The sequence below is a fragment of the Balaenoptera borealis genome, assembly GCF_965194805.1.
Source record: "Balaenoptera borealis genome assembly, chromosome: 1".
NCBI lineage: Eukaryota > Metazoa > Chordata > Mammalia > Artiodactyla > Balaenopteridae > Balaenoptera > Balaenoptera borealis.
In genome coordinates, this window is record NC_138860.1 from 31,976,547 (window position 1) to 32,003,424 (window position 26,878).

At 37.6% G+C, this 26,878-nt stretch overlaps 1 protein-coding gene and 1 pseudogene across 9 annotated transcripts in view; both read right to left on the reverse strand.

Annotated features, from left to right (window-relative positions):
• Nucleotides 1-4,495: 4,495 nt before the first annotated feature.
• The window catches only part of C4BPA (complement component 4 binding protein alpha), a 42,579-nt gene continuing 20,196 nt past the window's right edge, over nt 4,496-26,878 (reverse strand). For all 8 annotated transcript variants that reach the window (XM_082340593.1, XM_082340594.1, XM_082340595.1 and 5 more), the window contains 8 exons: nt 24,393-24,478; nt 24,027-24,221; nt 17,325-17,507; nt 15,487-15,687; nt 14,197-14,385; nt 6,647-6,820; nt 5,463-5,638; nt 4,496-4,916 (listed from right to left, as the gene is read on the reverse strand). In XM_082340593.1, coding sequence (XP_082196719.1) covers nt 4,749-4,916; nt 5,463-5,638; nt 6,647-6,820; nt 14,197-14,385; nt 15,487-15,687; nt 17,325-17,507; nt 24,027-24,221; nt 24,393-24,478 — 1,372 coding nt within the window. In that variant the 3' untranslated portion in view covers nt 4,496-4,748. The remainder of the gene's footprint in view (nt 4,917-5,462; nt 5,639-6,646; nt 6,821-14,196; nt 14,386-15,486; nt 15,688-17,324; nt 17,508-24,026; nt 24,222-24,392; nt 24,479-26,878) is intronic.
• Nucleotides 6,829-14,190, reverse strand: LOC309605476 (nicotinamide/nicotinic acid mononucleotide adenylyltransferase 1 pseudogene; annotated as a pseudogene). Its single transcript has one exon. The product of its transcript is annotated as a nicotinamide/nicotinic acid mononucleotide adenylyltransferase 1 pseudogene (transcript).

Below are 26,878 nucleotides of genomic sequence, written 5' to 3' on the forward strand. Positions count from 1 at the left end.
ACTCTGATTTTCGTTTAGCAGGAAAAATGGAGGTAAGTAACACCTCCCAGAAGCAGCTCTCAATTAACAACTGATGGAAGTTAGTATCACTACCCCAGCTCCCTCACCTTTGGGTGATTACCCTGAGGTGTGAGTTGAACATCTTTACCAGTTTCCCCTGGTGTTAGGCTCCTGTCATCTTAACTGGCTTGATAACATACCTTTATTGGCTGTCTTTCCTTCCCTGTCTCACTGCCCTACTCATCTCCTGGTGTTTCCTGCATCTTCCAAACAAACTACTTACACTTTAATTCTTGTTTCAGGGTCTGCTCCTGGTGGAACCTAAACTAAGGCCAAGTGGGAGAGTGGAGGGCTCTGAGAGGAGGGTCTATTGGGACTAGAAGGGAGTTGATAAGCACCTGATGTCTCTGAACATTGGAACAATCTTGGTAGACTGAAAAATCTCTTGGAGCATTTAGGAGGAATTGGAAATAGAAATATAGAAAACTAAGCAAGCAAGCAGACAACTTCACTAAAAAAGGGCACTATCAACACAGGATAGAACAAAAGAAAGTTGTAAAGAGAGGAACATGCTCACGGAACACTACTTGATTTAGTTCAGTCACAACGTGTAACTGAAATTGTGCAATAACTACACGGGAAGAAGGAAGAAATGCAGATGATTAAATTAGAAGATGATTGAATCTTTGTTTGTATTCAATAGACAAATGGACAATTCATTAAACAGTAGAAAAAACAAGTTAGGTAAAAATATGGTGATAAATACCAGGAAAAAAAAATGTTACAAGAAGTGACAGTGTTTCTCTGAGATTAGGGAAAAGGGATTGTGTGGGTCCAGTTAGTGCACTAATTTGTTAAATGTACTTAGGTTTTAAATTAATTTTAAAGATAAATAAGATTGATAAGTCAAGAAATAGTTTCACTTGTAATGTGGTTTACAATTTATAATTTTTATATAATGTATAATTTTATATAATTTATAACTTTAAATTTATAATTACAATTTTATATAAAAATTAAAACTTTAAGTGTGAAATTTAAATTTAAAATGAAAAAAGAAAAGAAAAATGTAATGGAGTTGCACTGTTTACACCCACCTTTATTGTTTCAATATTTGCTGGGCTTCCCTGGTGGCGCAGTGGTTGAGAATCTGCCTGCCAATGCAGGGGACACGGGTTGGAGCCCTGGTCTGGGAGGATCCCACATGCCGCGGATCAACTGGGCCCGTGAGTCACAACTACTGAGCCTGCGCGTCTGGAGCTTGTGCTCCGCAACGAGAGGCCGCGACAGTGAGAGGCCCGTGCACCGCGATGAAGAGTGGCCCCCGCTCGCCACAGCTAGAGAAAGCCCTTGCACAGAAACGAAGACCCAACACAGCCAAAAAACAAACAAATAAATAATTAATTAATTTAAAAAAATTTGTTTATGTGTACACGCATTTATTTTAGATATTTTGAGAGGCATTTAAATAAAAGAATAAAGTAAAGAATGGAGAAATAATTCATATCAGTGTGAATTATAGTCTCTGTACTGATCCTTTATACTCACAGAGAATGGCAAGGAAGGAAACATGAAGGATTGACATTTAAAAGCCTCAACTATTTCTGCTTTACAACTAAAGAATGAAGCTTGAGGTAGAATTCTTTATCTGAGCACATAAATAATACCAAAATATAAGCATACTTAGCTATTCAATTCTAATCCACTAATAAAATGATGTGGAAGTAAGAATCAGATAGTAGAAATCTTAATTTCATTTAGGAAAATGAGAAAAATTATTCTTTCCCAACCTATCCCAATATCCAAACCAAATTCTCTGTATCAGTAAAACATTCTTAAGCACAGCTACAAAAATCTACCAAGGACTTCTATGTATATAATACATTTAAAAACATCAACTATCTTTATCTAATAATCAGTGAACTCATTAGTGAGTATAATTGCAAGCAGTGTTCAATGATACTATATAGTATGAAATAGAAATTACGTTTTTATTCAATTGTAGAGAAGATACATACTATAGTAAAAAAAATAATGTGATATAAATAATAAATGATATAAATTATAATGAAATAGGAAATTAATTCAATCAGCACATAACAAAATAAAATAAATAAGCAAAGACATGGTTTTCAAATTATTACAGTACTTAATGAATGAAGGCTTTTCTGAGTGAAGTTTGCTGGCAAAGGAGGGAGATGGGAGCATATAATCACTCCTGCTGGTGAGAGAAGATGAGTGAGAAGTAGTAAAAGCCAGTGAGTGAAACAATTGCCAGATATTTATCCACATCTAATCCCAAGGAACTGGCCAGCATCTTCTCCTCCAGTCCTTGCTGATGCTGGAAGTAGAGAGAACCATTGCAGGAAGACACAGACATAAACAGAATGGACATCTGTTTGGGTTTCCTTTGCTTACAATTATACAGCTCCTGCTAACATGAGACTATGCTGGCAATTCAATTTTTTTTTTAAATAAATACATCTGCCCTACTCCTTCCTCATAAGGCAATGGCAATTATTTTTCCATATGTTCTAAACTTTAAATTTTTGGTATAAAAGATCCAGGTCCCTTTTCTTCCTCTCACACAAACCCTCAATGAGCACCAAATTGAACAAGTTCCTCTCTTGCAGATTCTTCTAAAAAAGCTTTCCTAAGCCTTCTCAGCTCACTCACATTCTTAACAGGATATTCCACTTTCTTAGATCATATTTTTGATGATGAATGTGAAGATAATTATAATACACAAGGCATTTGGACAATGAGAGCAGATGATGATGCAATCCTATTCACAAAGTGTATGAAGAACCCCTGAGGCTCATACTACATCCTCACATCCCAAACCAAAAAAGGAGGAATAATATTTGTTACAGGGGATTGGTGAATTTTAACTGTTTTGTAGGCAGTGTGAGCAAATATTTGATTTGTGAGAATTCATATAACAAGAAATACCAGAATTGGAAAAGAGCCCAATGGAGGATGAAGAACTAAACTGCTCACTGTGAAAAAATGAAGGGAATTGTGTTAAGGGCTACAAAATCCAACTGTTGCAGGAGTCTAATACAGGCAAATGAGAAATTTGAGTAGGGAAAAAAACATAGACTGGAACAACATGTCCGCAGAGAAAAAGCAACTGGAGAAGATATCATCTATGCTCTCCCCACATCCCTGCTCTGGGGGTTACCACAAGCGTCCCCACAGAGCCATTGGCTACCCGTGTGTCTCTGCCTTGATGTTTCATTGCCGGCCCCACCGGCCCGCAGTGGGGTCGGATGTGATTGGGCGTCAGTGCTGCTAGAGCAAGTCTTTACCAATGAGAGGAGGGTACTGGTGAATAAATACCCCGGCTCATCCTCCTTAGAAAGACAACTCGGAGTTGTGTTCCCCATGCTCCCAGAAGGCAGTCAGCATGATTAAGCTTCTGCTTGCAACAGCAATGACCTCTTGAGGCTGTCCTCGCTTCCCCATCTTACTACCCCACTCAATCACAGTGCTTTCTGGGGCACCTCCCAAGGAAAGTAGTTCCCCACTTGTCTCAGGAGAAACCCAAAATAAACATCAACCAAAAGAAATTCTGAGTAAAAGGACCAGACAAATGGCTTTTAAGACCATGGTATGGCAACTCACTTAGCAGTATTTCTATATGAAGATGAATGAACATATTATACATAGAGTGAAATACAGTATTGGAATTAAAAAATAGTGAATAAAAAAAAAAGACCATGGACAGATATCTTCTATATTAAGTAGGTTACTATAGCAATTCAAACCTATCTAAAGTTTAGTGAAAGTTTGCTACACACCCTTGTCTCATTGGAGTATGTTTGGGGGAATTAAAATAAAGAGGTCACTGTTCCCCCATAGAGTTCTGTGTACAAAGGAAATAGAACAACCAAAGGAACTGAGATATGAATGAGAGAGAGATTTTAGAGGATGCAAGTGTTGGAGGAAGTCTCCGAACACCCCGAGACATAAATGTGATTAATATGGGGTTTCTCCTCATGTGGGGGGTAGTTGCTTGAGCCATTTTACTTTCTATTAAGGAAAATGAGGACCATATCAGAACAAGGACTTGGGAGCACAAAGGTGGCTGTCGGGTGGGCTTCCACTCATCAGGCTTTCAGAGTTTGTTCCTGAGGATGGAATCAGGAGATCAGACACAGACATGAATCCCCTTCTTACAAGCCAAAAGCCAAAAGGGAGCATTAGTGAGGCAGAGGCCAAGTGCATGGGAGTTTAGAAAAGGGCGTGACTGCTTCAAATGGGGGACAACAGACAAGGCTTTTGGGGTGTGTTGATGTTTAATCTAAATACTGAACACCTGAGTGACTTGTACATGTGGAACTGTGGAGTAAAGGCAATCCAGGGAAATGTATTGGTGTGAACCCACGTTCATATGTCCAAGGTCCCTACCGTAAAATAAATGTATCAACTTTATGTATGGGTTTTTTCATAGACCTCATTTCACAGAGTCCTAATGACCACGAAGACAAAATACTGTTGGATATGTAAATTTTTTAATTGATAAAATGTGTACTCTGTGTCCAGAAAAGCAAAAATATGAATCAGAAAATGATCAATAATTCTACAGTCTCAAAGCACTAAATATTAACCAATTATCCTTTCTAGATAATTATTACCACAATTGATGGTGTAAAAGAGATGGTAAAGGTGATTAACTGAAGTGATCCATATTGGATTTAAGGCAGCAAGGCACATTTTCCTCCCCTTCGTGGGAAACATTACAGTCAACACTCCTGAGTGGCTTGCTTCGCCTTATCGTTCTGAAGCTCCAGTTGTTGAATCTCCAGGTACAGCTTATACACCTCCAGGGCCAATCTCACCTCCTCTGGGGTTGGGAGACACTGCATGAGTTTCTTGCCTTTGACCACTTGCTCACAGCCTTCAGGGTACTCCTAAAAGAGAAATATGTGATGAGTGTGCTTAAAAGGCTTCTCTCCCAATTGTTAGGGGACATAGTTCATGCTGATAAAGGCAGGACTACAGATTCAGGACCAAGACCCACCTAGAACTGGTGGATGAGCAGGAAAACCAGAAAACACCTTGGACCCCACCATCGTCTTCCTAAGAGGAATATAACTCTTTTCTGAGATGGCTTCGCAGAAAGCCTCTGTGGGAACAGAGACTATTTCTGCTGACCATCCAGAAACGGGACAACAGTATACCATATCCCCTAGAAAAGTAAAGTTAAGGAGTCAGTACCCCCAGGTCTCTGAGACCCTCCACTCCAAAGGGGCTCAGTTTTCCCTGTTCTCAAGTGAGAGCAGGAAAACTTGCCACTCCTTTCTGACCAGAGGGCTTCAAGGCAAAATTGAGAGTTCCTTTGTATGAATGAATCTTGACAAGTCAGATGTCACCTTTGCTGGCAGGACAGTGCTTTGAGGGAGACACCCATTTTAGGGTTTGATAGATTGTAAACTGCCTTGAATTGTGCCACTTACCCACTCACACTTGGGCACCTCCGGGTACCACGTTCTGTCTTCTGAACAAGTGATACTTTGGGAACCAACCAAACCATAGCCAGAGTCACACTGGACAGTGACATTTTCAGGTTCAACATATCCATTCTTATCCACAGATAACCTTCCATGTTCTATCTCTGGTTTCAGACACAAAGCTGAAATGGAAACATAATTTTAAGCAATCTGTAGATCTAAGAAAAAGATATGACTCTACGGTACTAAGAATGAACTATATTTAAGTGCTGCTAATTGTTTTACCTTTTCTTTCATCTTGAGAATAAAAATAATTTTCATTAACATATTTATTGAGCATTGGCTACGTATTAGACTTTGGGCTAGTACTTTATGTGATTACCTTATTTAAGTCTCACTATTTTATCTAGGAGAAAGTGAGATACAGAAAAGTTAAGTAACTTGCCCAAGGACATAACAATTTTGAACAACATGACAGAATATAAAAAGGGCATGTGACCCCAAATCCTCATCTATTAAGTCAACTATCTCTCATATCTTGATCTCTGTAAGATGCTGGATACAAGATTTTCCCTCTCGCCTATTATCCTCCCATGTGCAATGGAGACAATGGTGGCAAGTAATCCTTGCGGTTGTTGATGACAAAGTGATATTAAACCAGTGTGCATGTAACAATCAGACCCCATCTTTACCCCTCTTGTCGCCACACAGCTGGCACACTAGGAGTACCCCACCCACAACATGCCTATGTCCTGAGCTGGTGGTGCCCTGCACTGGCTCTGATGGAAATACCTGTGACCTCACCACGATGCTTGCAATTATCCCATGGGAGTCGAAATTCATGCTAGACCAACTTTCCATGACAGTTTTGCTATGGGTCACAACTACACTCAGATAAGATGTACCACCTGTAGAATATTTCTGGAAGCATACAAGAAATGAAGAATAGGGGCTGCCTCACAGAGGCTGAATTTTGCACCCGGGAGAAAGAAGTAGGGGAAATTAATGTTTCTGTTGTGCCTTCTGTACTTTTTGCTTTGGGTACCATCAGAATATAGTAAGTATTTAAAATAAATCAAACTGAATCAAATATTTTTTTGCTGCCTCTGACAGAGAAGAAACTGTGCTCTCAAGCCTTTCAAGACAGTTCCCCCCCCCCCCCACAAAGCTAAAGAGGGAGCTGGAGTTACCTTTACATTGAGGGGCTGCAGGTGACCAGCCTGAAGAAGTGCAGGAGAGTTTGTTCTTTCCAACCAGGGTGTACCCTTCATCACATTCGTATATAGCATCACCACTTTTTAATCCAAGGAATGAACTGATTAGTTTATGATGTCCATGGGCAATGACAGGGGGAGAATCGCAATCTTGATGTGAGACATAAAAGTGAAAGAGGGTCAGCATGTCGGATGCTTATATTAACACTTCCCAGAATCTGTGTGGTTTGTAGGAGGCTTCCTTCTGTCCTTCCATCTTCTCTGCCCATCTGCTCACTTAGCCAAACCCAGGACCTATGCTGCCCTTCTGTAGGCCTGAGGCTGGGGAACCTTAGAAAGGCTCCAGTGGAATGACAAGCACTTAAGATTTGTTTCATTTTATTGACAATTCACTAAACTTGACACTATTTAGGAGCCATTTTGGCATGAAGGCTGAATTTGGCCCAAAGTCTCATTGTACTAGTGGTACACTCCACTGATTTCAGGCTAAATGCAGAGATGTACATCTGGGAGAGACTGTAAAGATGTGAAATAAATCCACAATCTCTGACTCATTGTTCCCATTCAAACCTGTCCATCCAACCCCCCAAGAATATACTTACTGTCCTCTAACATATTTTAGAAAAGAGCTCATAGAAAGAATAAAAAAGATGGCTTGCAGGTTGGGATAATAGACGTGGCATGGTGCTGAGTACCTCTCTGAAAGGGAATGCTGTCAGGATCCACAAACAGTGCATGAGAAACTTAAATAAAACAGGCCATCAGGAAAGTCAGGTAAAATATTAAACTGATGGGCTATAGTATCTACAAGTACTATCCTCAGATGTCTCCTTGAGGCATAGAAAACATGTTGCTGACAATGAGATTCAAATGCTGGAGTTGCCATGGCACGTGGTAGAAGGAGAGATGAAGTGACTCAGAAAAGAGAGCATGCTGGAGTGGAAGCACCTCACGCATGCTGGAAACCTCACCAAATGATTATGTTGCCTGGGAAAGCCTGGAGGATACATGTACCAAGGTCAGAAGGAATATCCTAACAAGACGAGCACCCATATCAAAGGCCAGAGCTGATGATGGGAAGAACATTAAAGAACAAGTTTCACTCTTAGCAATCGCAGTCTGAGAGGTGCTTATATGCTTCAGAAGCTAAGTAAATGTAATCATCATAATGAGTGGCAAGTTAGAGAGACAACCAGAGGTGCCTGAGAGTTAGGAATATGGTTAATAGAACATGGCATTCATAAGGGTGAAAATAGATGAGCAGCCAACCAGTTACTACGCAATTTGTACCATCAAAAGAAATTAAGGATGGATGATCAGGAGGCTGATGGCATTTGGTCCAACAAAAAGCTACAATCCCTTGTTCAGTTTCTGGACCTGTGCCAGTTGTCAGGTCTGGAAATCATCGACTAAAGAAAAAAGACAGTTTCCAGGAGTAAAGATACTACAACACCTTGGGAAGAATACACAGGAATGAGTGCCCCAGTCTTCTAAGAGGACCTATGTCTATTTACATAGGTAACTGTGCACAGGTGAGAGGTGCACAATAATCCAAGGATTATTGAACATAGAGCTTGAGTTGACAGGGATACCTGGAACTATCATGGCTCCCCTATTAAGCCATTTGGTGGCCTTTTCCATTATCTTTGAAGGTATAAACAGGATAGACAAAATGGGTCATTGGTACAACCTCCACATTGGTCCTTGGCCTATGGGGTTAGAGCTGTCCTATCCAAGAAGGCCAAGTAGAAGCCATTGATACTACCTATACCCTCCCCCTGGAGGCAAAGAAGGTAAGTTTTTCAAAATATCATGTACTGAGGGGTAGGGGAGAAGGAGAAATTTGTGCCACTCTTAAAGAACTAAAGATGCAGGAGGGGTCATCATATCCCCATGTACTTCACCAGTCTGTCTACTACAAAAATTAGGATTCTGGAGAATTCCAGTAGATTACTGAAAACCCAAAAGCCTTTTAGCCCCTATTGCATCCACTGTACCAGATGTGGTATCTTTCCTAGAGCAGATTAATATGTCTTCGAGTAAGTGAGGCCACTGATCCAGCAGAGGCCTTCTTTTCCATCCCTATCAGAAAAGAGGGTCACAAAGAGTTTGCATACACATGGAAGGTTCAAGAACAAATATCTGCATTTTTAAGACCTTGGCTATGATAACTCACCTGTCCCTGTCATAATAGAGTCTGAAGATATCATGACCATGTGGACATCCACAGAATATCACATTGATACAGAACATCAGTGGCATCATGTTAATTCTACTGAATAAGCAAGAAGTAGATGGCATGATGATGTTCCAGAGTATGGAAAGTAGAGAAGGAAGAAAGGAAGTAAGCTCAGAAAGGCAGGTTCACTAGATGTGGGCAGGTTTTATACTGTAGATGAAGGCATATGGACCAGAAGGAAGAGAAGAAAAAAGAATAAATACCAAGAAATAAAAGGTAATAACTCAACTGTCTAGCTTATCTTTTAGATGTGGGCTATTTTCATTGATTCAGAAAAAATAAGGAAACCAGGAAGTTCAAAAGAATGGGAACAAGCAGTGGGGGAAAAAGAGAAAGTTGGACTGAGGGGGCAGTATTTTTTAACAAATTTATCCACTCTAAAAATCATTCAGGGTATATGAACTTTTTTACCTAATGTGGGGGTTTTTTTGTTTGTTTTGTTTCGTTTTTCCAACTGAATGAGGCTGTAGTAAAGGACTTTCACTGCAAGTTCATTTGTTGCATTCAAATTATACAAACAATGTTAAGGGTTAAAAAGTACAACACATAAAAAACATCAGCATCAAACAAAACACCAGCTTTACACATTTCTTAAATTCTAAATTTACATTATAAAAGCAAATTATGAAAAAGGCATGGTAGGGAATAAACAATGGCATACTTCCTCTTTCTCAATAGAAGTCACAACAGTTACTCATATTTATCACCCTGTGAAGTTCATTGTTCTAATTTCCATTATCCAAGGAGGGAGTCTGTCCTTAAGGATACCCAAAACCCTATGATGCTGTGGTATTAGCAGCATCCTTGATACTGGCACAAAAGCCAAGCAGTTTGTTCTATGTTCAATTTGTTGATCCATAAACAGCACAATAATAGGGTCATTTCACTATTACCAGTTTTCCTGGGAGGGTGCCCACATGCTTCAACCAGTGGGTTCCAAGATCAATATACTCACAGCTGATCAGGGTATAGGAACTTCTAGGTAAAAAGGCGGAATAAGAGATTCTAGCATTGGAGCCTTTCTGCAGTTCACACACACTTCAGATGAACTAAGAGTAGATTTCCAAGAGAAGAAATCAAACTTAAATTTGATAATTTCATCTGCTTCTAGATTGTTCTTCTTTAGTACTGCTCCAACTCTTAACCTCCAAAAAGCTATGGGAAGAATGACACTCATCTCTAAGATCTGATTTTCTATCCTTTCATTCATTTAGCAGATAGAGACTGAAACCTACTGGGCTTTTCACCCTTCCCTGTCTTTAAGAAGTCAGCAATTGGCTTTAGTGAGAATATGTCAAGAGCTATAGAATTTGTGCCAGCTTTATTTAACATTCCCCTTTTTAAAATTGTGGATTCAGATCTGACTATACGACTGCACAGTTATAAGTATTTTTTTCTTCTGCATGAAACTGAGCAGGACCCTGTAGGGTTCCTGGGTACAGAAGCCCTTCTGTCCCCCGCTTCTTGTAGGGAACAGACCTTCAATCTCCATGACCTTCCCTGAGTTCCAAAGGGCAGATTCGAACAGCTGCTAATCTGGGAAGGGAAGGGATGCAAAGACAAGGGAGGGACAGCCAAGAAACAATAGTGCAGCCTTCTGCAGGGTCCTGGTCTGTCTCAAGGAATACACATAACAATGTCCTTAAACTCTTTAAGATGTCAGCATTCTTAATACCAGAGAAAGACCACCTGAGGCTACATTAAAGGAACCAGAGAAACTCTCAAGATTACCTGAGACCAGATTAGAGGAGTGGAGGCCCTGCACACACCCTAATTTTATCAGCAACCCCACACTTGAACCATTACTATAAAACTCCTCATCTAATCCTCCTGGGTTGGGACACACAATTTTGAGAGGTACGAGTCTGCTGTGTCCCCCTTTGCCTGGCAAAGCCATAAAGTTATCCTTTTCTCCAAGATTCTATTTGGCACCAATACACAGAGGCCGAGCTTTCGGCATCATGCAGAGTTATAAGTCCTTCAACTAGAATGGTGTAGATATGAAATACAAATTGCAAAAAGGGAAATTATTCTATTTTCATTAGAAATTTAACCATAGTCCTATTTCTATCACAGAATGATTTTCATGAACCATAAAACTGGTCTATAAAAAGCTATTTCTGGTCTTTTTGCTTTACCAATTGATAAAACTTTCACAAAATTTTAATCAGTAGCAAACCATATAACAAGCTTGTGTTTTTAACATGAAGCTGTGACTTTAATTATTATTTGAGAATTCTACTTTGTGAAAGTCTGTACAAAAGAACAAGGAGAGAAAAGTATAAGAAAACAGACGCTTTTTCTGCTTAAATTCACAAATGGCAGATTTACAGTGGGTTGGAATAGAAACAGCAGGCTTTACAAAAACTCTAGAGTTTTAGATTGAGATCACAGTGTTCTTCCACAATCCATTCATCAGTGCCCAAAAATCTGAGCTGAAGAAACTGCTGGGCTGACCCAGTGTGGCATTTTTAATGATTATTAAGCTATCAGTAAAGGCTAAGAGCATTCATACTTCATAAAATTCTTGAATGAGATCTCTCATTCTCTGTGGTTCTCTCTGCTCCAGATAGCATGATGTCATCTCTGAAGTTGTTCCTGAAGATAAAAAGATGACAGATGGCCAGGGCTAGAACATGAGCCACAATGGGATGTTAAGAGAATATATTGTTATACAGAGTAAGGCAGAGGCTCTCTGCTCTGCTGGGCATCAGAAACACCTGTGCACCTTTCTAAGCATTCAAGGGCTTGGACCTCTCTCCCTGCATCCAAAGGTGATGCTCCAGCGTGTCTGCAGTGTGTCTTGGCAAAGCTTAATTTGTCTTGAGATATATGCCAGAGAGAACGAATTTTTGGCATCAGGTTTCTGCGAGGCACTTTCACATCCTGTTTTTTGCATAGCTGGAGAAGAGATGACTAATCAGTGGTGCATTTTGCAAGATCACTACTTTAAGAATTACTTCTTTAGCCACTCTGGATGAAGACAGCCCAGAAATAGGCAAGCGAAAACTGTTACTTCCTTTCATGACTAAAGTTAGGATTTTAAATGAACTCTTGCTTTTCACACTTTGCTTCTCTTATGTAGTAAAGCCAAGATGTCCTTTTTGACTTACTTTTGTAGTTAGTTTGATTGAATGGTCTTCTGGTTTTAGTGCTGCTAGCCTCTTGTTTTAAAGATAAAGGGATTGGTACATTCTTAAAAAACAAACAAAGAGAAGACCTGTTGAAACCTTACATCTTGGCAACTTCTGATAAAAAGATAAACCTGATTTTAATTTACCACTGTTTCTTACCAAACTGTTAAGCTTTTGTTTATGAAAAAGGATCACAATTCCTTTCCCTAGTTACTAACCAGGTTGTTTCAAATTCCTAAAAGGGAAGTCCAAGATACCATGCTGTAGAATTTCTTATGAGTTAGCTTCTGCAGTGCTTTCATGCAAATGAGCCAGGATAACCCCAACATTCCTCTCTTCACTCCCAGAGCTATATAATTATGCTTTTCAGTATATTCTTGGACAAGATCTGGTATCAAATAGCAAATGCTCTGGTACCAAGCAGTGAAGGGCTGGCCAGATCTTGTTGTTCTGATGCTTCCACATCACATGGGATTCATCAATGAATTTCTGAGCATCTTTTCCAGCCCAAGTAATATATATGAGCCTGTAGTCTCCTGCAACTTTGGTGATATCCTCACTTTTCCACAGATTGGGAACACCAAAGGACTCCAATAAATCTGCCCCACATAGCAACTTTACCTTGGGCACAACATTTGTTTCTGGCTCTAAGGATTTTTTTTTTTTTTTACTAAAACCTTGTCTTGGTTCAGTCCACTTCCTCTTCCATCCAGGCCTTTCCAGCAGAGGTGAGTCCTGCTGTTGATCACAGCTACTTAACTGTCTACCCAATCCTTCTGAAGACTTTTCCATGTATCAACTTTCACCCATTTTGAGTTCTTAGTGGCAAGTTCTGCCATAACTCAGTGATGGGCAGAGATGAGTCTTTTCTTCTTATATGTATCACCAATAGAAGAAATTATGCCTTTGACAATTTTAATTTTCCTCTTCCATTCATGCAGTCCTTGGCCAGCTCAAACAACCCGAGGTGCATGTTGATCATAGGATTAAAAAACCACAAGCAAGGAGAACCACTTCTGTCTTCTCTGAATTTTCCATGCTAAGAATTTGAAGTTGTTGATCTAAAAGGAAAGCTCTGACACCTCCCTTGTTTTTATAAAGGAAATTCTGCAAATCTGAAGTGTTTTGCAAGGTAGGCTATTGAAACCATTCCAACTTGTGTGTCAACAGTCTTCTCTAAGTTGGGCTGTAGCAGTGGTTTCACATCCAAACTGTAACTCTGTTCCCAAGGCTAGAGGCAAATTTACTGAGGTTTTTTCATTTCACAGAGAGACTGAAAGAATGAAAACTTTCTGCTCCACACTTGAATATGACCTTGCCTTGGGGACTGTTGTATTTGACGCTCACAGACTCAACCATCTTGGAACCCCTATGCTTGACACAAAAAAGCATCCTGGGCTGATTCCCCTAGAGACCAGTTTCTCAGGGGCTCCAGGTGAGGGCTTACCATGTCCTCAGGGCCAACCAGCCCATGTCTCTTTTACCTAATTTGAAACCTTCCCTTAATAATCTCCATCATTTTGAATGTTCATACCAGCATTATTTACAGTAGCCAAGATATGGAAGCAACCTAAGTGTCAATCAACAGATGAATGGAAAAAGATGTGTATCTATATCTATGTTCTATCTATCTATCTATATATGAATATTACTCAGGCATAAAAAAGAATGAGGTTTTGCCATTTGCAACAACCTGGATAGACCTGGAGAGTAGTATGCTTAGTGAAATAAGTCAAACAGAGAAAGACAAATACTCTATGTTATCACTTATATGTGGAATCTAAAAAATAAAACGAATGAATATAACAGAACAAACAGATTCACAAATATAGAGAACAAACTAGTGGTTATCAGTGGGGGGAAGGAAGCTAAGAGGGGCAAGATAGGGGTAGGGGATTAAAAGGTACAAACTACTATGTATAAAATAAATAAGCTACAAGGATATACAGTACAAAACAGGGAATATAGCCAATTTTTATAAGTGGAACATAACCTTCCAACATTGTGAATCACTATGCTGTATGCCTGAAACTTATATAATAAGTTTATATAATAACTTATATAATATCAACTACACCTTAATTAAAAAATAACAATCTCCATCATTTTGATATGAAAAACTTCTAAAATAACATGCTTCCATAAGCTCTTACCTGGGTAACATTCTGGTGTTTTGGGACTCCACGTGCCATCTGCTGTGCATCTAGCATGAGACGTATATTTCTTATTACATGTATATGAAACCTCATCTCCATAGAAATAGGTACAGCTATTGTCAATGCTTCTTTTTCTCAGTTGAGTGATTCTGTCATTGCTCAGTTCTGGTATTGGGCAACAAACCTCTAAAAAAATATAAAAGAAGGCTAATGGTTAGTAAAATCACCATGAGGAGGCTCCTATGGCTAAAAGTTTAATTTCTACCTTTAGAAGATCTCACCACTGAAGAGAGATTGGGAAAGCAGAGGCACTTTGAGTCTGCTCTCCCTGGCCCTGATTTGCTAAAGTACTCCACCTCATTTGTTTACAATTCAGTTGTTTCCAATACTTTGTTATTTAAGTGGTGGCAATAATTTTTATTAAATATATTTTAATTCAGTGATATTGTTAAAATCTTTCATTCTATTTCCCCAAAATGAGTCTGAACGACTGCAATTGAACTTTAAGTCCTAATATGAAATGACTAATCTTTCAATAAGTGGATTACCATTTTTCATTATTTGTACATTTCACATATTTTTCAAATTCCAATCTACAGAATAAAGTTCCCTGTATTCTGGGCCTCAGTGTCTTTACCTCTAAAATGGCAAGAGTCTGATAGATGTGTAGAAAAATGCATGCTGTCAATTCCATTGAGGCCCATAAAATTGCATCCATATATCTTTCAGCCCCTCACTTACTCTCAAGTGAGACTAGAGAAAGTCTCCTTTCTATCCTATTGAGGCAAAAGCACTGGGTCAGGGGTCAGAGTCTGTCATCTAGAGACAGGTCTTTCAGCCCACAGTCTCATGGCTCAAGAGACATGAGACACAAGTCACCTTGCAGCTGCTTGAGTTCATGACTGTTTCACAGACTTTCCTTCTGTCAAGCACCCCAAAATCTACATTGGGGAGGAAAGGGCTGTGACGGAGTTCTGACTTGGGTGGTGGTGGAGCTGTATTCTCCATTCTACCTTTACAGTAATGAAGCTCATACTTAATCTTCATAATGTTTGACTTCTGTGTTTTGTCTCATTTGATTCTGAACCAGGATAAGATTATAATTTCTCAGCTCCTCAAGCTCCAAAACCTTTATGGTCCCTTCTGGCAATAATTGTTCACTATTGTGTTCAATTAGTATAATTCTAAATTTATCTTGAGGAAAAACATTATATTCATTTAAGATGGAAAATCCTAGCACATACTGGATATTTAATATACAAAAAGATTTTAAAAAAAGAAACTCACCCTCACATTGTATGTATGGGGTCCACTCCAAATTTCTCTGACAAGTCACAGTCGTGGGCCCATCTGCCTTGGGTTTATAGCCAGGAAGGCAGTAGTACCTCAGTGCAGTCCCAATATCATACACTTCCTCTTCTGTTGGCTTCTGGTAGCCATATTTTACCCACGTGGCATGGGGGATGTATGGTAAGCCAGCACAGCCGTCTACCCATAAAGGAAGAAAAAGGGAAAAGGACACTGTTACTAGGGATGCAACAGTGATCAATGAGCCTGTCCTATCAAAGGGTGTCATGTGCTCATTCAGCCAGGAACCAGCCTGCCATAGCTGATGAATCAGCCACACCAGAAAACACACATGGACATGTACCCAAATGTGCAAGGCATCAGAGAGGTTCTTACTAAGGGCACTAACAAGTGGATTCTGTGTGTTGTGCCAACTATTCAAAATATGAATTCTTCCTCTTCATTTTACTTCAGAAAGTTTAGTATCTGAATTGAAGCATTGGGCTTGCTAGGTGGATATGACTGGAGAAATGTTGCAGACAAATAAATCTAACTCTCTTGTTTCCTGGCTGATAGGAGAAAATAAACAAGAGTCATTCCCCTTATCCAGATGACACCAGAAGCTTTATCATTTAAGGGTTTGGCAAGAACAAACCAAGCACAAAGTGACTTCTGAGCCTAAACCTTGTATCTTGTCCTCTTCACTCTTTGCTGATGCTACTGGCTCACAATATGGAAATGTAATAGAAACATCTGTCAAGTTGGATGTTTATTTTATTTTTATCTTCAAGGGTAAGGGTCTTTTTTAAGTTTTATTAAGACACAAGTCACATAACATAAAATTCACCCATTTAAAATACACTATCCAATGGTTTTCACTATATCCACAGAGTTGTGCAACCATCACCCGTATCCAATTTTAGGATAATTTTATCAACCCAAAAAGAAACTCTGTACTCGTTAGGAGTCACCTCCTAGTCTTGCCTCCTCCCAGGCCCTTGAAACCACTAAAATTCTTTCTCCCTCAATGGATTTGCCTATTCTGGACATGTCAAACAACCTCTGTGAATGGATTTCTCATCCTTAAAATGAGGATAATAATAGTGCCCACAATTCTGGACAGAATTCATTGAATTAATTCTTGCTATGTACTTAGACTAGCACCAAGTTATCATTGTTACTATTAAGATAATTGTTAACAGGGAACTCTACTTAATGCACTGTGGTGACCTGAATGGGAGGGAAGTCCAAAAGGGAGAAGATATATATACATGTATGGCTGATTCATTTTGCTGTACAGTAGAAACTAACACAATACTGTAAAGCAACTGTACTCCAATAAAAATTAATTTTAAAAAAAGATAATTTTTAGTGATCCACATGAGTTTATAATTTCAGAGTATCAGTATCATAGTTAGTCCATACAATACTTTTGTGCAAGTTAGAAAAAGGCATTTTTCCCTCAGGACACTTTACTATATATCTTTTAAAACAATCACCATAATATAAAGATTTTTGTGAGAACAAAGCAATTTTCTATCAACTGCAAGAAAATTATTGAAATAAACATACTAATCCACAATGTCTACAATGCTAACATCTCTCTTTAGGGTTGTAGTGTGCACAACTGCGTGTGGCAGCCTTTTGTGATGTTATATGACCTTGCACAGTGTACTGTAATCATTCTTTTTTCCAACAAGAAAAAAATAGAGGGATTGATCTAAATTTAAATTTTTACTGTGATTCAAATGGGCTTAGGCATATAAGTATGTCCCCATCAATATTTCTGGATATCTTTAGTTGCCAGACATTGAAACTCTTTCATGGTCCATACTTACTGAGTTCACAAATGGGAGGAGGAGGATACCAGCTGTTATCAGCTCCACAGTGGATTAACTTGTTGCCCTTGAGACGATAACCTTTATCGCAGTCAAATACAATAGACTGTTTATAAGTATAGATGGGTCCAAATCCAGAGATTATTCTTCCATATTTAACCACTGGCCGAGGACAAGTGATTTCTAAAAACTCAAAAGAAAAGACAAATGGGTTATATATATATATATTTTTCAAGTTTTAAAAGCCTCAGTAAAATGAGATCCCATCATGTAGGTTCTATTGTGAGATGATTGTGGATAACTCTAACTTCTTCACTTTCCCAAGAAAAAGTAGCCATATATAATCCAGGAAAAAAACATATCTTGAGGTCCTCAAAACCTCTCCCTATAATGACCTGCTCTCCTGGATGATTTTGATGGTGGGTCAGTGGTCAGTGGTAATGATGTGATAGCCATGATGCAGAGGTAGCCAGGGCATCAGAGAGCTGTGCCATCACAAGCAAAGAACAAACTACCCCTGCATCCTACCCCACAGCAGTCAGTCATCAAGCCCTGTCAGTCCTGCCACTTTAATTCCTCTAGGATTCCCCAGTTTCTCTCCAGGCCCACTGCCATGGCAACAGTTGAAGGAGCTTCACTACTTAGCTATATAGTTGCAACGTGTTACCTATGGGTTAAGTTTTGTCCCACTTCAAATTGTCCATTCTGCAGCCAGAGTTGTCTTTCTAACATTCAGCACATTTTGGTTAAAGCCTTTCAATGCCTGCCCTTCACCTTCATTCTGAACTCATGAGAGTTCTTCAGGCATTTTAAACGGTTTGCAGTATCATGATCGCTTATCCCCGATTTGATTGTGTCCTGTGCTGAGTCAGAATAGTAAGTGATACTGTGTGGGTGCTTAGTAGCAAAGGAAGATGTCTTAGATTAGCAAACTAGCAATGCCACAATATTTCTTCTTGCTCAATTACTGTTTGCTTTGTCCTGTTGAACTTCTGGTGTGTAATAGGTTTTGCTTGCTCTGTAGGCATATGTGGTTGACATGAACAGTGCTAACCAGTATTTCCAGTTCTGCTTCCTGCACAGACAAAAGGTGATATTCCTCAGTTCCCTTAGGATGAGTAGGGTCTACACATTACTAGTTTTGGACAAAAGGCTGAAATGCAAAGTGATATGTGGTCATTTCCAGGAAAAAAGCTCTTAAAGCCAGGGGACAATTTGATTTTCTCTCTTCCTCTACTAAAGAGATTGTGAAAGCACATTTTGATATCATAAGATTGAAGCAATCTGGATTGCTGAGATGGTTGCTAAACTAACACGTAAACTATAGCTGCCCTAGAGAGTTTCCTGGACATGCAGCAAACTCAATATGAATGAGAATCAACTTTTACTTTGCCGCTGGGACACCCTTACCCCAAGCCCATGCCCATTGCAGCTCCAGCCATCCCCCCAGGGTGGTTCTTGGGCAGAGCACCCTGGGACCCCCTCCCACATGCACCCATTCCAGCTCCAACTGTACCACAAAGGCAGACCCAATGCAGTGAGTGCCAGGGTCCCCCAGCCCATGCTCATTCTGTTTTGCCTAATTCATAGACACAAACATGGAAAGTCAAACAAAATGAAGAGGCAGAGGAATATGTTCCCAGTGAAAGAATAAAATAAAACCTTATTTTTAAAAACGCTAATGAAACAGAGATAAGTAATTTACCTAATAAAGAGTAAAAAATAATGATTATAAAGATGCTCACTGAACCCAGGAGAAGAGTGAAGGAACACAGAGAGAACTTTAACACAGAGTTAGAAAATATAAAAAAGAACCAATTAGAGCTGAAGAATACAATAAATAAAATAAAATACACTGGAAGGAATCAATAGCAGGTTAGGTGGTACAGAAGAATGGATAAGTGATCTGAAAGACAGAATAGTAGAAATCACCCAATCAGAACAGCAAAAAGAAAAAAAAAAATTAATGAGGCTAGTTTAAGATGCATCTAGCACAACATCAAGCAAACTAACATTTTCATTAATGGAGAATAGAGAAGATAAAGGGGCAGAAAATTTGTTTGAAGAAATAGTGGCTAAAAATTTCTCTAACCTGGGGAAGGAAACAGATATCCAGGTCCAGGAAGTACAGAGAACCCCAAGCAAGATAAACCAAAAGAGATCCACACCAAGACATTATCATAATTAAAATGGTAAAAGTTAAAGATAGAGAATTTTAAAGACAGCAAGAGAAAAACAACTTGTCATGTACAAGAGAACCCCTCATAAGTCTACCAGATAATTTTTAAGCAGAAATTCTGCAGGCCAGAAGGGAGTGGCAAGATATATTTAAAGTGCTGAAAGGAAAAAAACTTACAACGAAGAATACTTTACCCAGCAAGGGAATTGTTCACAATTGAAGGAGAGATAAAGAGTTTTACAGACAAGCAAAAATGAGAGGAGTTCATCACCACTAAACCAGCCTTACAAGAAATGTTAAAGGGTCTTTTGTAAGCAGAAAAGACAAGGCCATAGCTAGAAATAAGAAAATATATGAAAGAAAAAAATCTCACTGGTAAAGGCAAATATATAGTAAAGGCAGTGGATCTGCCACTTAAAATAGTAGTATAAAAGGTAAAAGACAAAAGTAGCAAAATCAACTATAACTATAAGTAGTTTAAGGGATAAACAAAATAAAAAGTTGTAAACTCTAATGTGAAAAATGTAGAATGGGGGGGCAGTAACAATGTAGTGCTCTTAGAATTCATTCGAACTTAAGTGACTATCAATTTCAAATAAACTGATATATATCAGTTTATTTTATATAAATATATATATATATATATATATAAACATCATGATAACAACAAAACAGAAACCTACAATAGTTATGCAAAAATTAAAGAGAAAGGAACCCAAACACATAACACTAGAGAAAATCATCAAACCACAAGGGAAAAGACTAAGAGAAGAAGAAAGGAACAAAAAAGAACTACCAAAAAAACCCAAAACAAAACAGAAAACAATTAACAAAATAGCAGCAAGTACATTCATATCAATAATCACTTTAAATGTAAATGGACTAAATGCACCAATTAAAAGACATAGGTGGCTGAATGGATAAAAAATTTTAAAGGGCCCTTTTATGTACTGCCTAAAAGAGACTCACTCTAGAACTAAACGTACACAGACTGAAGGTGAAGGGATGGAAAAAGATACTCCACGCAAATGAAAACAAGAGGAAAGCTGGGATAGCAATACTCATATCAGACCAAAGAGACTTTAAAACAAATACTATAACAAAAGACAAAGAAGGACATTACTTAATAATAAAGGGTCAATCTAAGAAGAGGATATAACATTTATAGATATCAATGCACCCAACATAGAAACACCTAAATACAATATATTAAACAAATGTTCACAAACACAAAGGGAGAAATTGACAGTAACACAATAATAGTGGGGAATTTTAATCTCCCACTTGCATCAATGGATAGACCATCAAGACAGAGCATTAATAAGGAAATATTGACCTTAAATGACATATTAGATCAGATAGTTTTAATAGATATATACAAAACATTCTATCTAAAAACTGCAGAATACACATTCTCAAGTGCATATAGAACATTCTCCAGAATAGATCACATATTAGGCCACAATACAAGTTTCTATAAATTTAAGAAGATTGAATTCTCTTTTCCAAACACAATGACATGAAATTAGAAATCAATTATAAGAAGAAAAATGGAAAAATATAAACATGTGGAGGCTAAACAACCTGATACTAAACAACCAATCAGTCAATGAAGAAATCAAAAAGAAAATTAAAAAATACTTTGAGAGAAATAAAAATGGAAACACAACTTTCCAAAATCTATGGGTGGCAGCAAAAGCAGTTATAAGAGGGAAGTTCATAGCAATATAGGCCTACATCAAAAACAAGAATAATCTGAAATAAACGATCAAACTTTACACCTAAAAGACCCAAAAGAATTAGAAGAAAAAACAAACCCTAAAGTTAGTCAGAGAAATGAAATAATAAAAATCACAGTGAAAGTAAATAAAATAATGACTAAAAAAAAAATAGGAAAAAGCAATGAAACTGAGTGCTGGTTCTTTGAAATGATAAACAAAATTGATAAATCTTTACCCAGTTTCCTCAGGAAAAGAAGAGAGATGGCTCAAACAAACTCAGAAGTGAAAGAGAAGTTACAACTGATATCACAGGCCATATATGACAAACCCACAGCTAATATCAAAATCAATCATTAAAAGATGAAAGCTTTTTCTCAAAGATCAAGAATAAGACAAGGATGCCCCCCTCACTACTTTTATTAACCATAGTATTGGAAGGCCTAGCCACAGCAATCAGACAAGAAAAAGAAATAAAAGGAATCCAAATTGGAAGGGAAAAGTAAAACTGTCACTATTTGCCAGTGCCATGATACTATACATAGAAAACCTAAAGACTCCACAAAAAAAACTATTAGAATTAAGAGATGCATTCATTAAAGTTGCAGGATACAAATTTAATATACAGAAATTTGTTTAATTTCTATACACTAATAGCAGACTATCAGAAAGAGAAATTAAGAAAACAATCCCATTTACAACTGCATCAAAACGCATAAAATATCTAGGAATAAATTTAACCAAGGAAGTGAAAGTCCTGTACTCTGAAAACTACAAGACATTGATAAAATATATTGAAGATGACACCAGAAAATGGAAACATATAATGTGTTCATAGATTGGAAGAATTAATATTGTTAAAATGTCCATACTACCCAAAGCAATCTACAGATTTAATGCAATGCCTATCAAAATACCCATGGCATTTATCACAGAACTAGAACAAATAATCCTAAAATCTGTATGGAACTACAAAAACCTCAAATAGCCAAAGCAATCTTGATAAAGAAGAACAAAGCAAGAGTTATCATGCTCACTGATTTGAAACTATACTGTAAAACTTTAGTAATCAAAACAGTATGGTACTGGAACAAAAACAGACACACAGATCAATGGAACAAAACAGAGAGCCCAGAAATAAACCCTTATATGATCAGTTATTCTAGGATAAAGGAGGCAAGAGCATACAGTGGGGAAAAGACAGACTCTTCAGTAAATAGTGTTGGGAAAACTGGACAGCTACATGCAAAAGAATGAAACTAGACCACTTTCTTACACCATATACAAAAATAAATTCAAAATGGATTAAATATTTAAATGTAAGACCTGAGACTATAAAACTCCTAGAAGAAGACATAGTCAGTGACCTCTTTAACATCAGTCTTATCAGTATTTTTTAGTTGGATCTGTCTCCTCAGGCATGGGCAACAAAAGCAAAAAAAAAAAAAAAAGGGGGGACTGCATCAAACCAAAAAGCTTTCACACAGCAAAGGAAACCAACAGCAAAACAAAAAAGCAACCTACTGAATGGGAGAAGATATTTGAAAATGATATATCTAATAAGGGGTTAATGTCTAAAATCCATGAAGAACTCATACAAATCAATATAAAAAATCTGATTAAAAAATGGACGGAGGACCTGAATAGACATTTTTTCCAAAGAAGATATACAGATAGCCAACAGGCACATTAAAAGATGTTCAACATCACTAATCACCAGGGAAATGCAAATCAAAACCACAATGAGATACCACCTCACATGTGTCAGAATGGCTATTATCAAAAAGACAAGAAATAAAAACTGTTGGCAAGGATGTGGATAAAGAAAGAACACTTGTGCACCATTGATGGGAATGTAAATTGGTATAGTCACTATGGAAAACAGTATGGAGCGTCCTCAAAAAATTGAAAATAGGACTACCATATGATCCAGGAATTCCATTCCTTACTATTTATCTGAAGAAAACAAAAACACTAATTTGAAAAGATATATGTGACCCCAATGTTCATTGAAGCATTATTTACAATAGCCAAGATATGGAAGCAACCATAGTGTCCATCAATAGATGTATGGATGAAGAAGATGTGCCATATATATATATATATATATATATATATATATATATATATATGCCATAAAAAAAGAATAAAATCTTGCCATTTGCGATAACATGGATGGACTTAGAGTGTATTACACTAAGTGAAATGTCAGGCAGAGAAAGACAATTATATGATTTCAATTATGTGTGGAATCTAAAACAAAACAAAAAACATAAAAGAGAAACAGACTCATAGATACAGAGAACAAATTGGTGGTCAAGGAAGGGAAGTGGCAGGAGGGAAGGGGGTGCAGAGCAAAATAGATGAAGGGAATTAAGAGGTATAAACTTTCAGCTATAAAATAAATACATCTCAAGATGTAACATACAGCATAAAGAATATAGTCAATAATATTGTAATAGTGTATGGTGACAGATGGTAACCAGATTTGTGGTGATCATTTTGTACTGTATAAAAATATCAAATCACCATGTAGTATACCTGAAACTAATATAATATTGTGAGTCAATTATATTAATACTTTAATTAAAAAAAAAAACTTTTCCTTTACAAAGCCAATGAGATATCAGTGCTATTTATTACCATATACTGGTACTGCATGCATAAGCATCAGTTTACCAAAAAATTGACTGCATCATTGCAATAATTAGTTTGTCTTTGAATCATTTCACTTCCCCCAATACATTTACCTTCCTTTTTCTTTTAAGCAAAAAATTCAAACCAAAATTCATCATTATGACTTACTTTTACAAGTAGGAGGGCTTGGATTCCAGACACCTATTGTCTTATTTTCCAGTCTGCAAGAAACAGAGGCTGTGCCTAACATTGAGAAGTCAGGGTCACAGCTGTAGGTGACAGAAGAGCCGTATGTGTAGAAGTCTTCATCTCCACCATTGTGCTTCCCATTGCTGATGGCTGGAGGAGGCTCACACTTGGCAACTGAGATGAGTGAGTGAAGAGGAAGAAATAATTAGGGAAAGCATCCTTACAAATCTAACATTCATGATGCAAATTCTAATGAAGGGTATAAGAAGCAGCAAAGATGCACAGGAGTTTTATTACCTAACATGGTTTAGGTTTAGAGGCAAGTCAAAAAAAGTCTTTACTTACTTTCGCAAATGGGGAGAGGATCACTCCAGCCAACTCCTTTATCTTGGACCTCACAAAAACTAGTGGCTGAGCCAATTAAGATATACCTGAGTAAGATAGGATCAAAGATTTTAATGGAATTCTTCCTACTATAAATTAAGTTGAATAAAGGAGTCTGAACAAACGGATTTATTACTCAATATTAAAAATGAAGAAATAATGTTTTTTCAGGTAACATTTCCTATTGAGAACTTCATTTTGTAAAATTTTATCACTGCAATGAGATGTGTGTGTTCACTTGTTCTTTTATTCTGTAATCTATTACTGGACATTGACTAGATGTCAGGCATGGAGTTCATTCAGAGCTCAAGCAGGACAATGTAGAGTAAAAGACTCATTTGAGTGTGTTCTGCAGTTTTCTTTGGATGAGTGTACCAGCCAGATTACTGGCCCCAAACTCTTGCCCTCTGCTTTGCCACCTCCTGATGTCCAGATGCTTGCCCTCTCTCATACACCATTAACTCCCTCTTCATGACCCTCCCATTTCTATGGCTCTTGACAAGTCCTAAGCTTTCTTCAGTTTGTTTTACTACCCCATATGAATTACGGTAACAGAAAAAAAAAAAAAAACATCATTAGTACAATTTCAAATTGTACCATTATCAAGGAATAAACCTATGATGTGACTGAACACTAATATAAATGTTACCTTCAGCAATCTAAGAGGTCCTGAAATTTATTTAATAACTTTTTAATGATAATTTAATAATAATTTTAATAAGATAAACTACAATAAGAATTAAGCATTTCTTTACCTTGAAATTTCTTAAAAATGTAATTTTTCTAACCTAGCCAGGAAACCAAGTGAAAAGTGTTGTTTTTGGTTATTCCAATAGGAACACTTTGGTGTTCCAACAGCATGTTAGTACTGAATCTTCTCACTTTCCCTCTTGGGAGCCATACACAGTAAGGGAAACAGGATAAACATGAGAAAATCAAACAAAATGAAACAATAATATCAAAAAAATGGAGAAAAAATGTTAGATATAGATGACAAGCGTAGGAGAATCAACATATACTTAATTGGACAACCTGAAGAAGGAACATAAAACAGAACAAAATAGCTATCTTTAGATATATTTCTGGTAAACATTACAGAAATAAAATAATATTTTAATCTACATTTTTAAATTGTACCTCATATAGCATGAAAAACTGAACTAAATTGTCCATATCAAAACAACTAAGAGTAGGATTACTAGATTTCAAAGATAAAGAATATCTTTGGACAGCCAAGCAAAGACTAAGTCACATATAAGAGTAAGAAACCCAGAGTTCTCTAAAGCAACATCCTCCAGAAAAACAGACACAGCAATATCTATAAGATATTCAAGGAAAGAAAGTATGAGCCAAGGACTTTATATCCAGCCACATTATCTTTTAAGTAGCAAAGCCTCAGACAGTATTTAAAACTGCAATAATTCAACAGTAATTTTCACTTGGAGACTTTTCCTCGGAAATTACCAGAGGACAAACTATAGCCAACCAAGGGATTACAGGAGAAACTAGCAAAAACAAAAACAAAAAAACAACTGATAGTGAGTACTGAGCATGCAGATCTAAGACAAAAAGGTGCGGTTAAGAGTGACTGAATGAAATATAAGTGTTATATGCTCTGACAAGCTGAGATGATATAACTAACAAAAATAGGAGATCCACCAGAGGACAGAGAGCAGAAGCAAGAAGAGCTACAATCCTGCAGCCTGTGGAACAAAAAACATTCACAGAAAGATAGACAAGATGAAAAGGCAGAGGGCTATGTACCAGATGAAGGAACAAGATAAAACCCCAGAAAAACAACTAAATGAAGTGGAGATAGGCAACCTTCCAGAAAAAGAATTCAGAATAATGATAATGAAGATGATCCAGGACCTCAGAAAAACAATGGAGGCAAAGATCAAGAAGATGCAAGAAATGTTTAACAAAGACCTAGAAGAATTAAAGAACAAACAAACAGGATGAACAATACAATAACTGAAATGAAAACTACACTAGGATGATTCAATAGCAGAATAACTGAGGCAGAAGAACGGATATGTGACCTGGAAGACAGAATGGTGGAATCGACTACTGTGGAACAGAATAAAGAAAAAAGAATGAAAAGAAATGAAGGCAGCCTAAGAGACCTCTGGGACAACATTAAACACAACAACATTCGCATTATAGGGGTCCCAGAAGGAGAAGAGAGAGAGAAAGGACCAGAGAAAATATTTGAAGAGATTATAGTTGAAAACTTCCCTAACATGGGAAAGGAAATAGCCACCCAAGTCCAGGAAGTGCAGCAAGTCCCCTACAGGATAAACCCAAGGAGAAACATGCTGAGACACATAGTAATCAAATTGGCAAAAATTAAAGACAAAGAAAAATTATTGAAAGCAGGAAGGGAAAAATGGCAAATAACAGACAAGGGAACTCCCATAAGGTTAACAGCTGATTTCTCAGCAGAA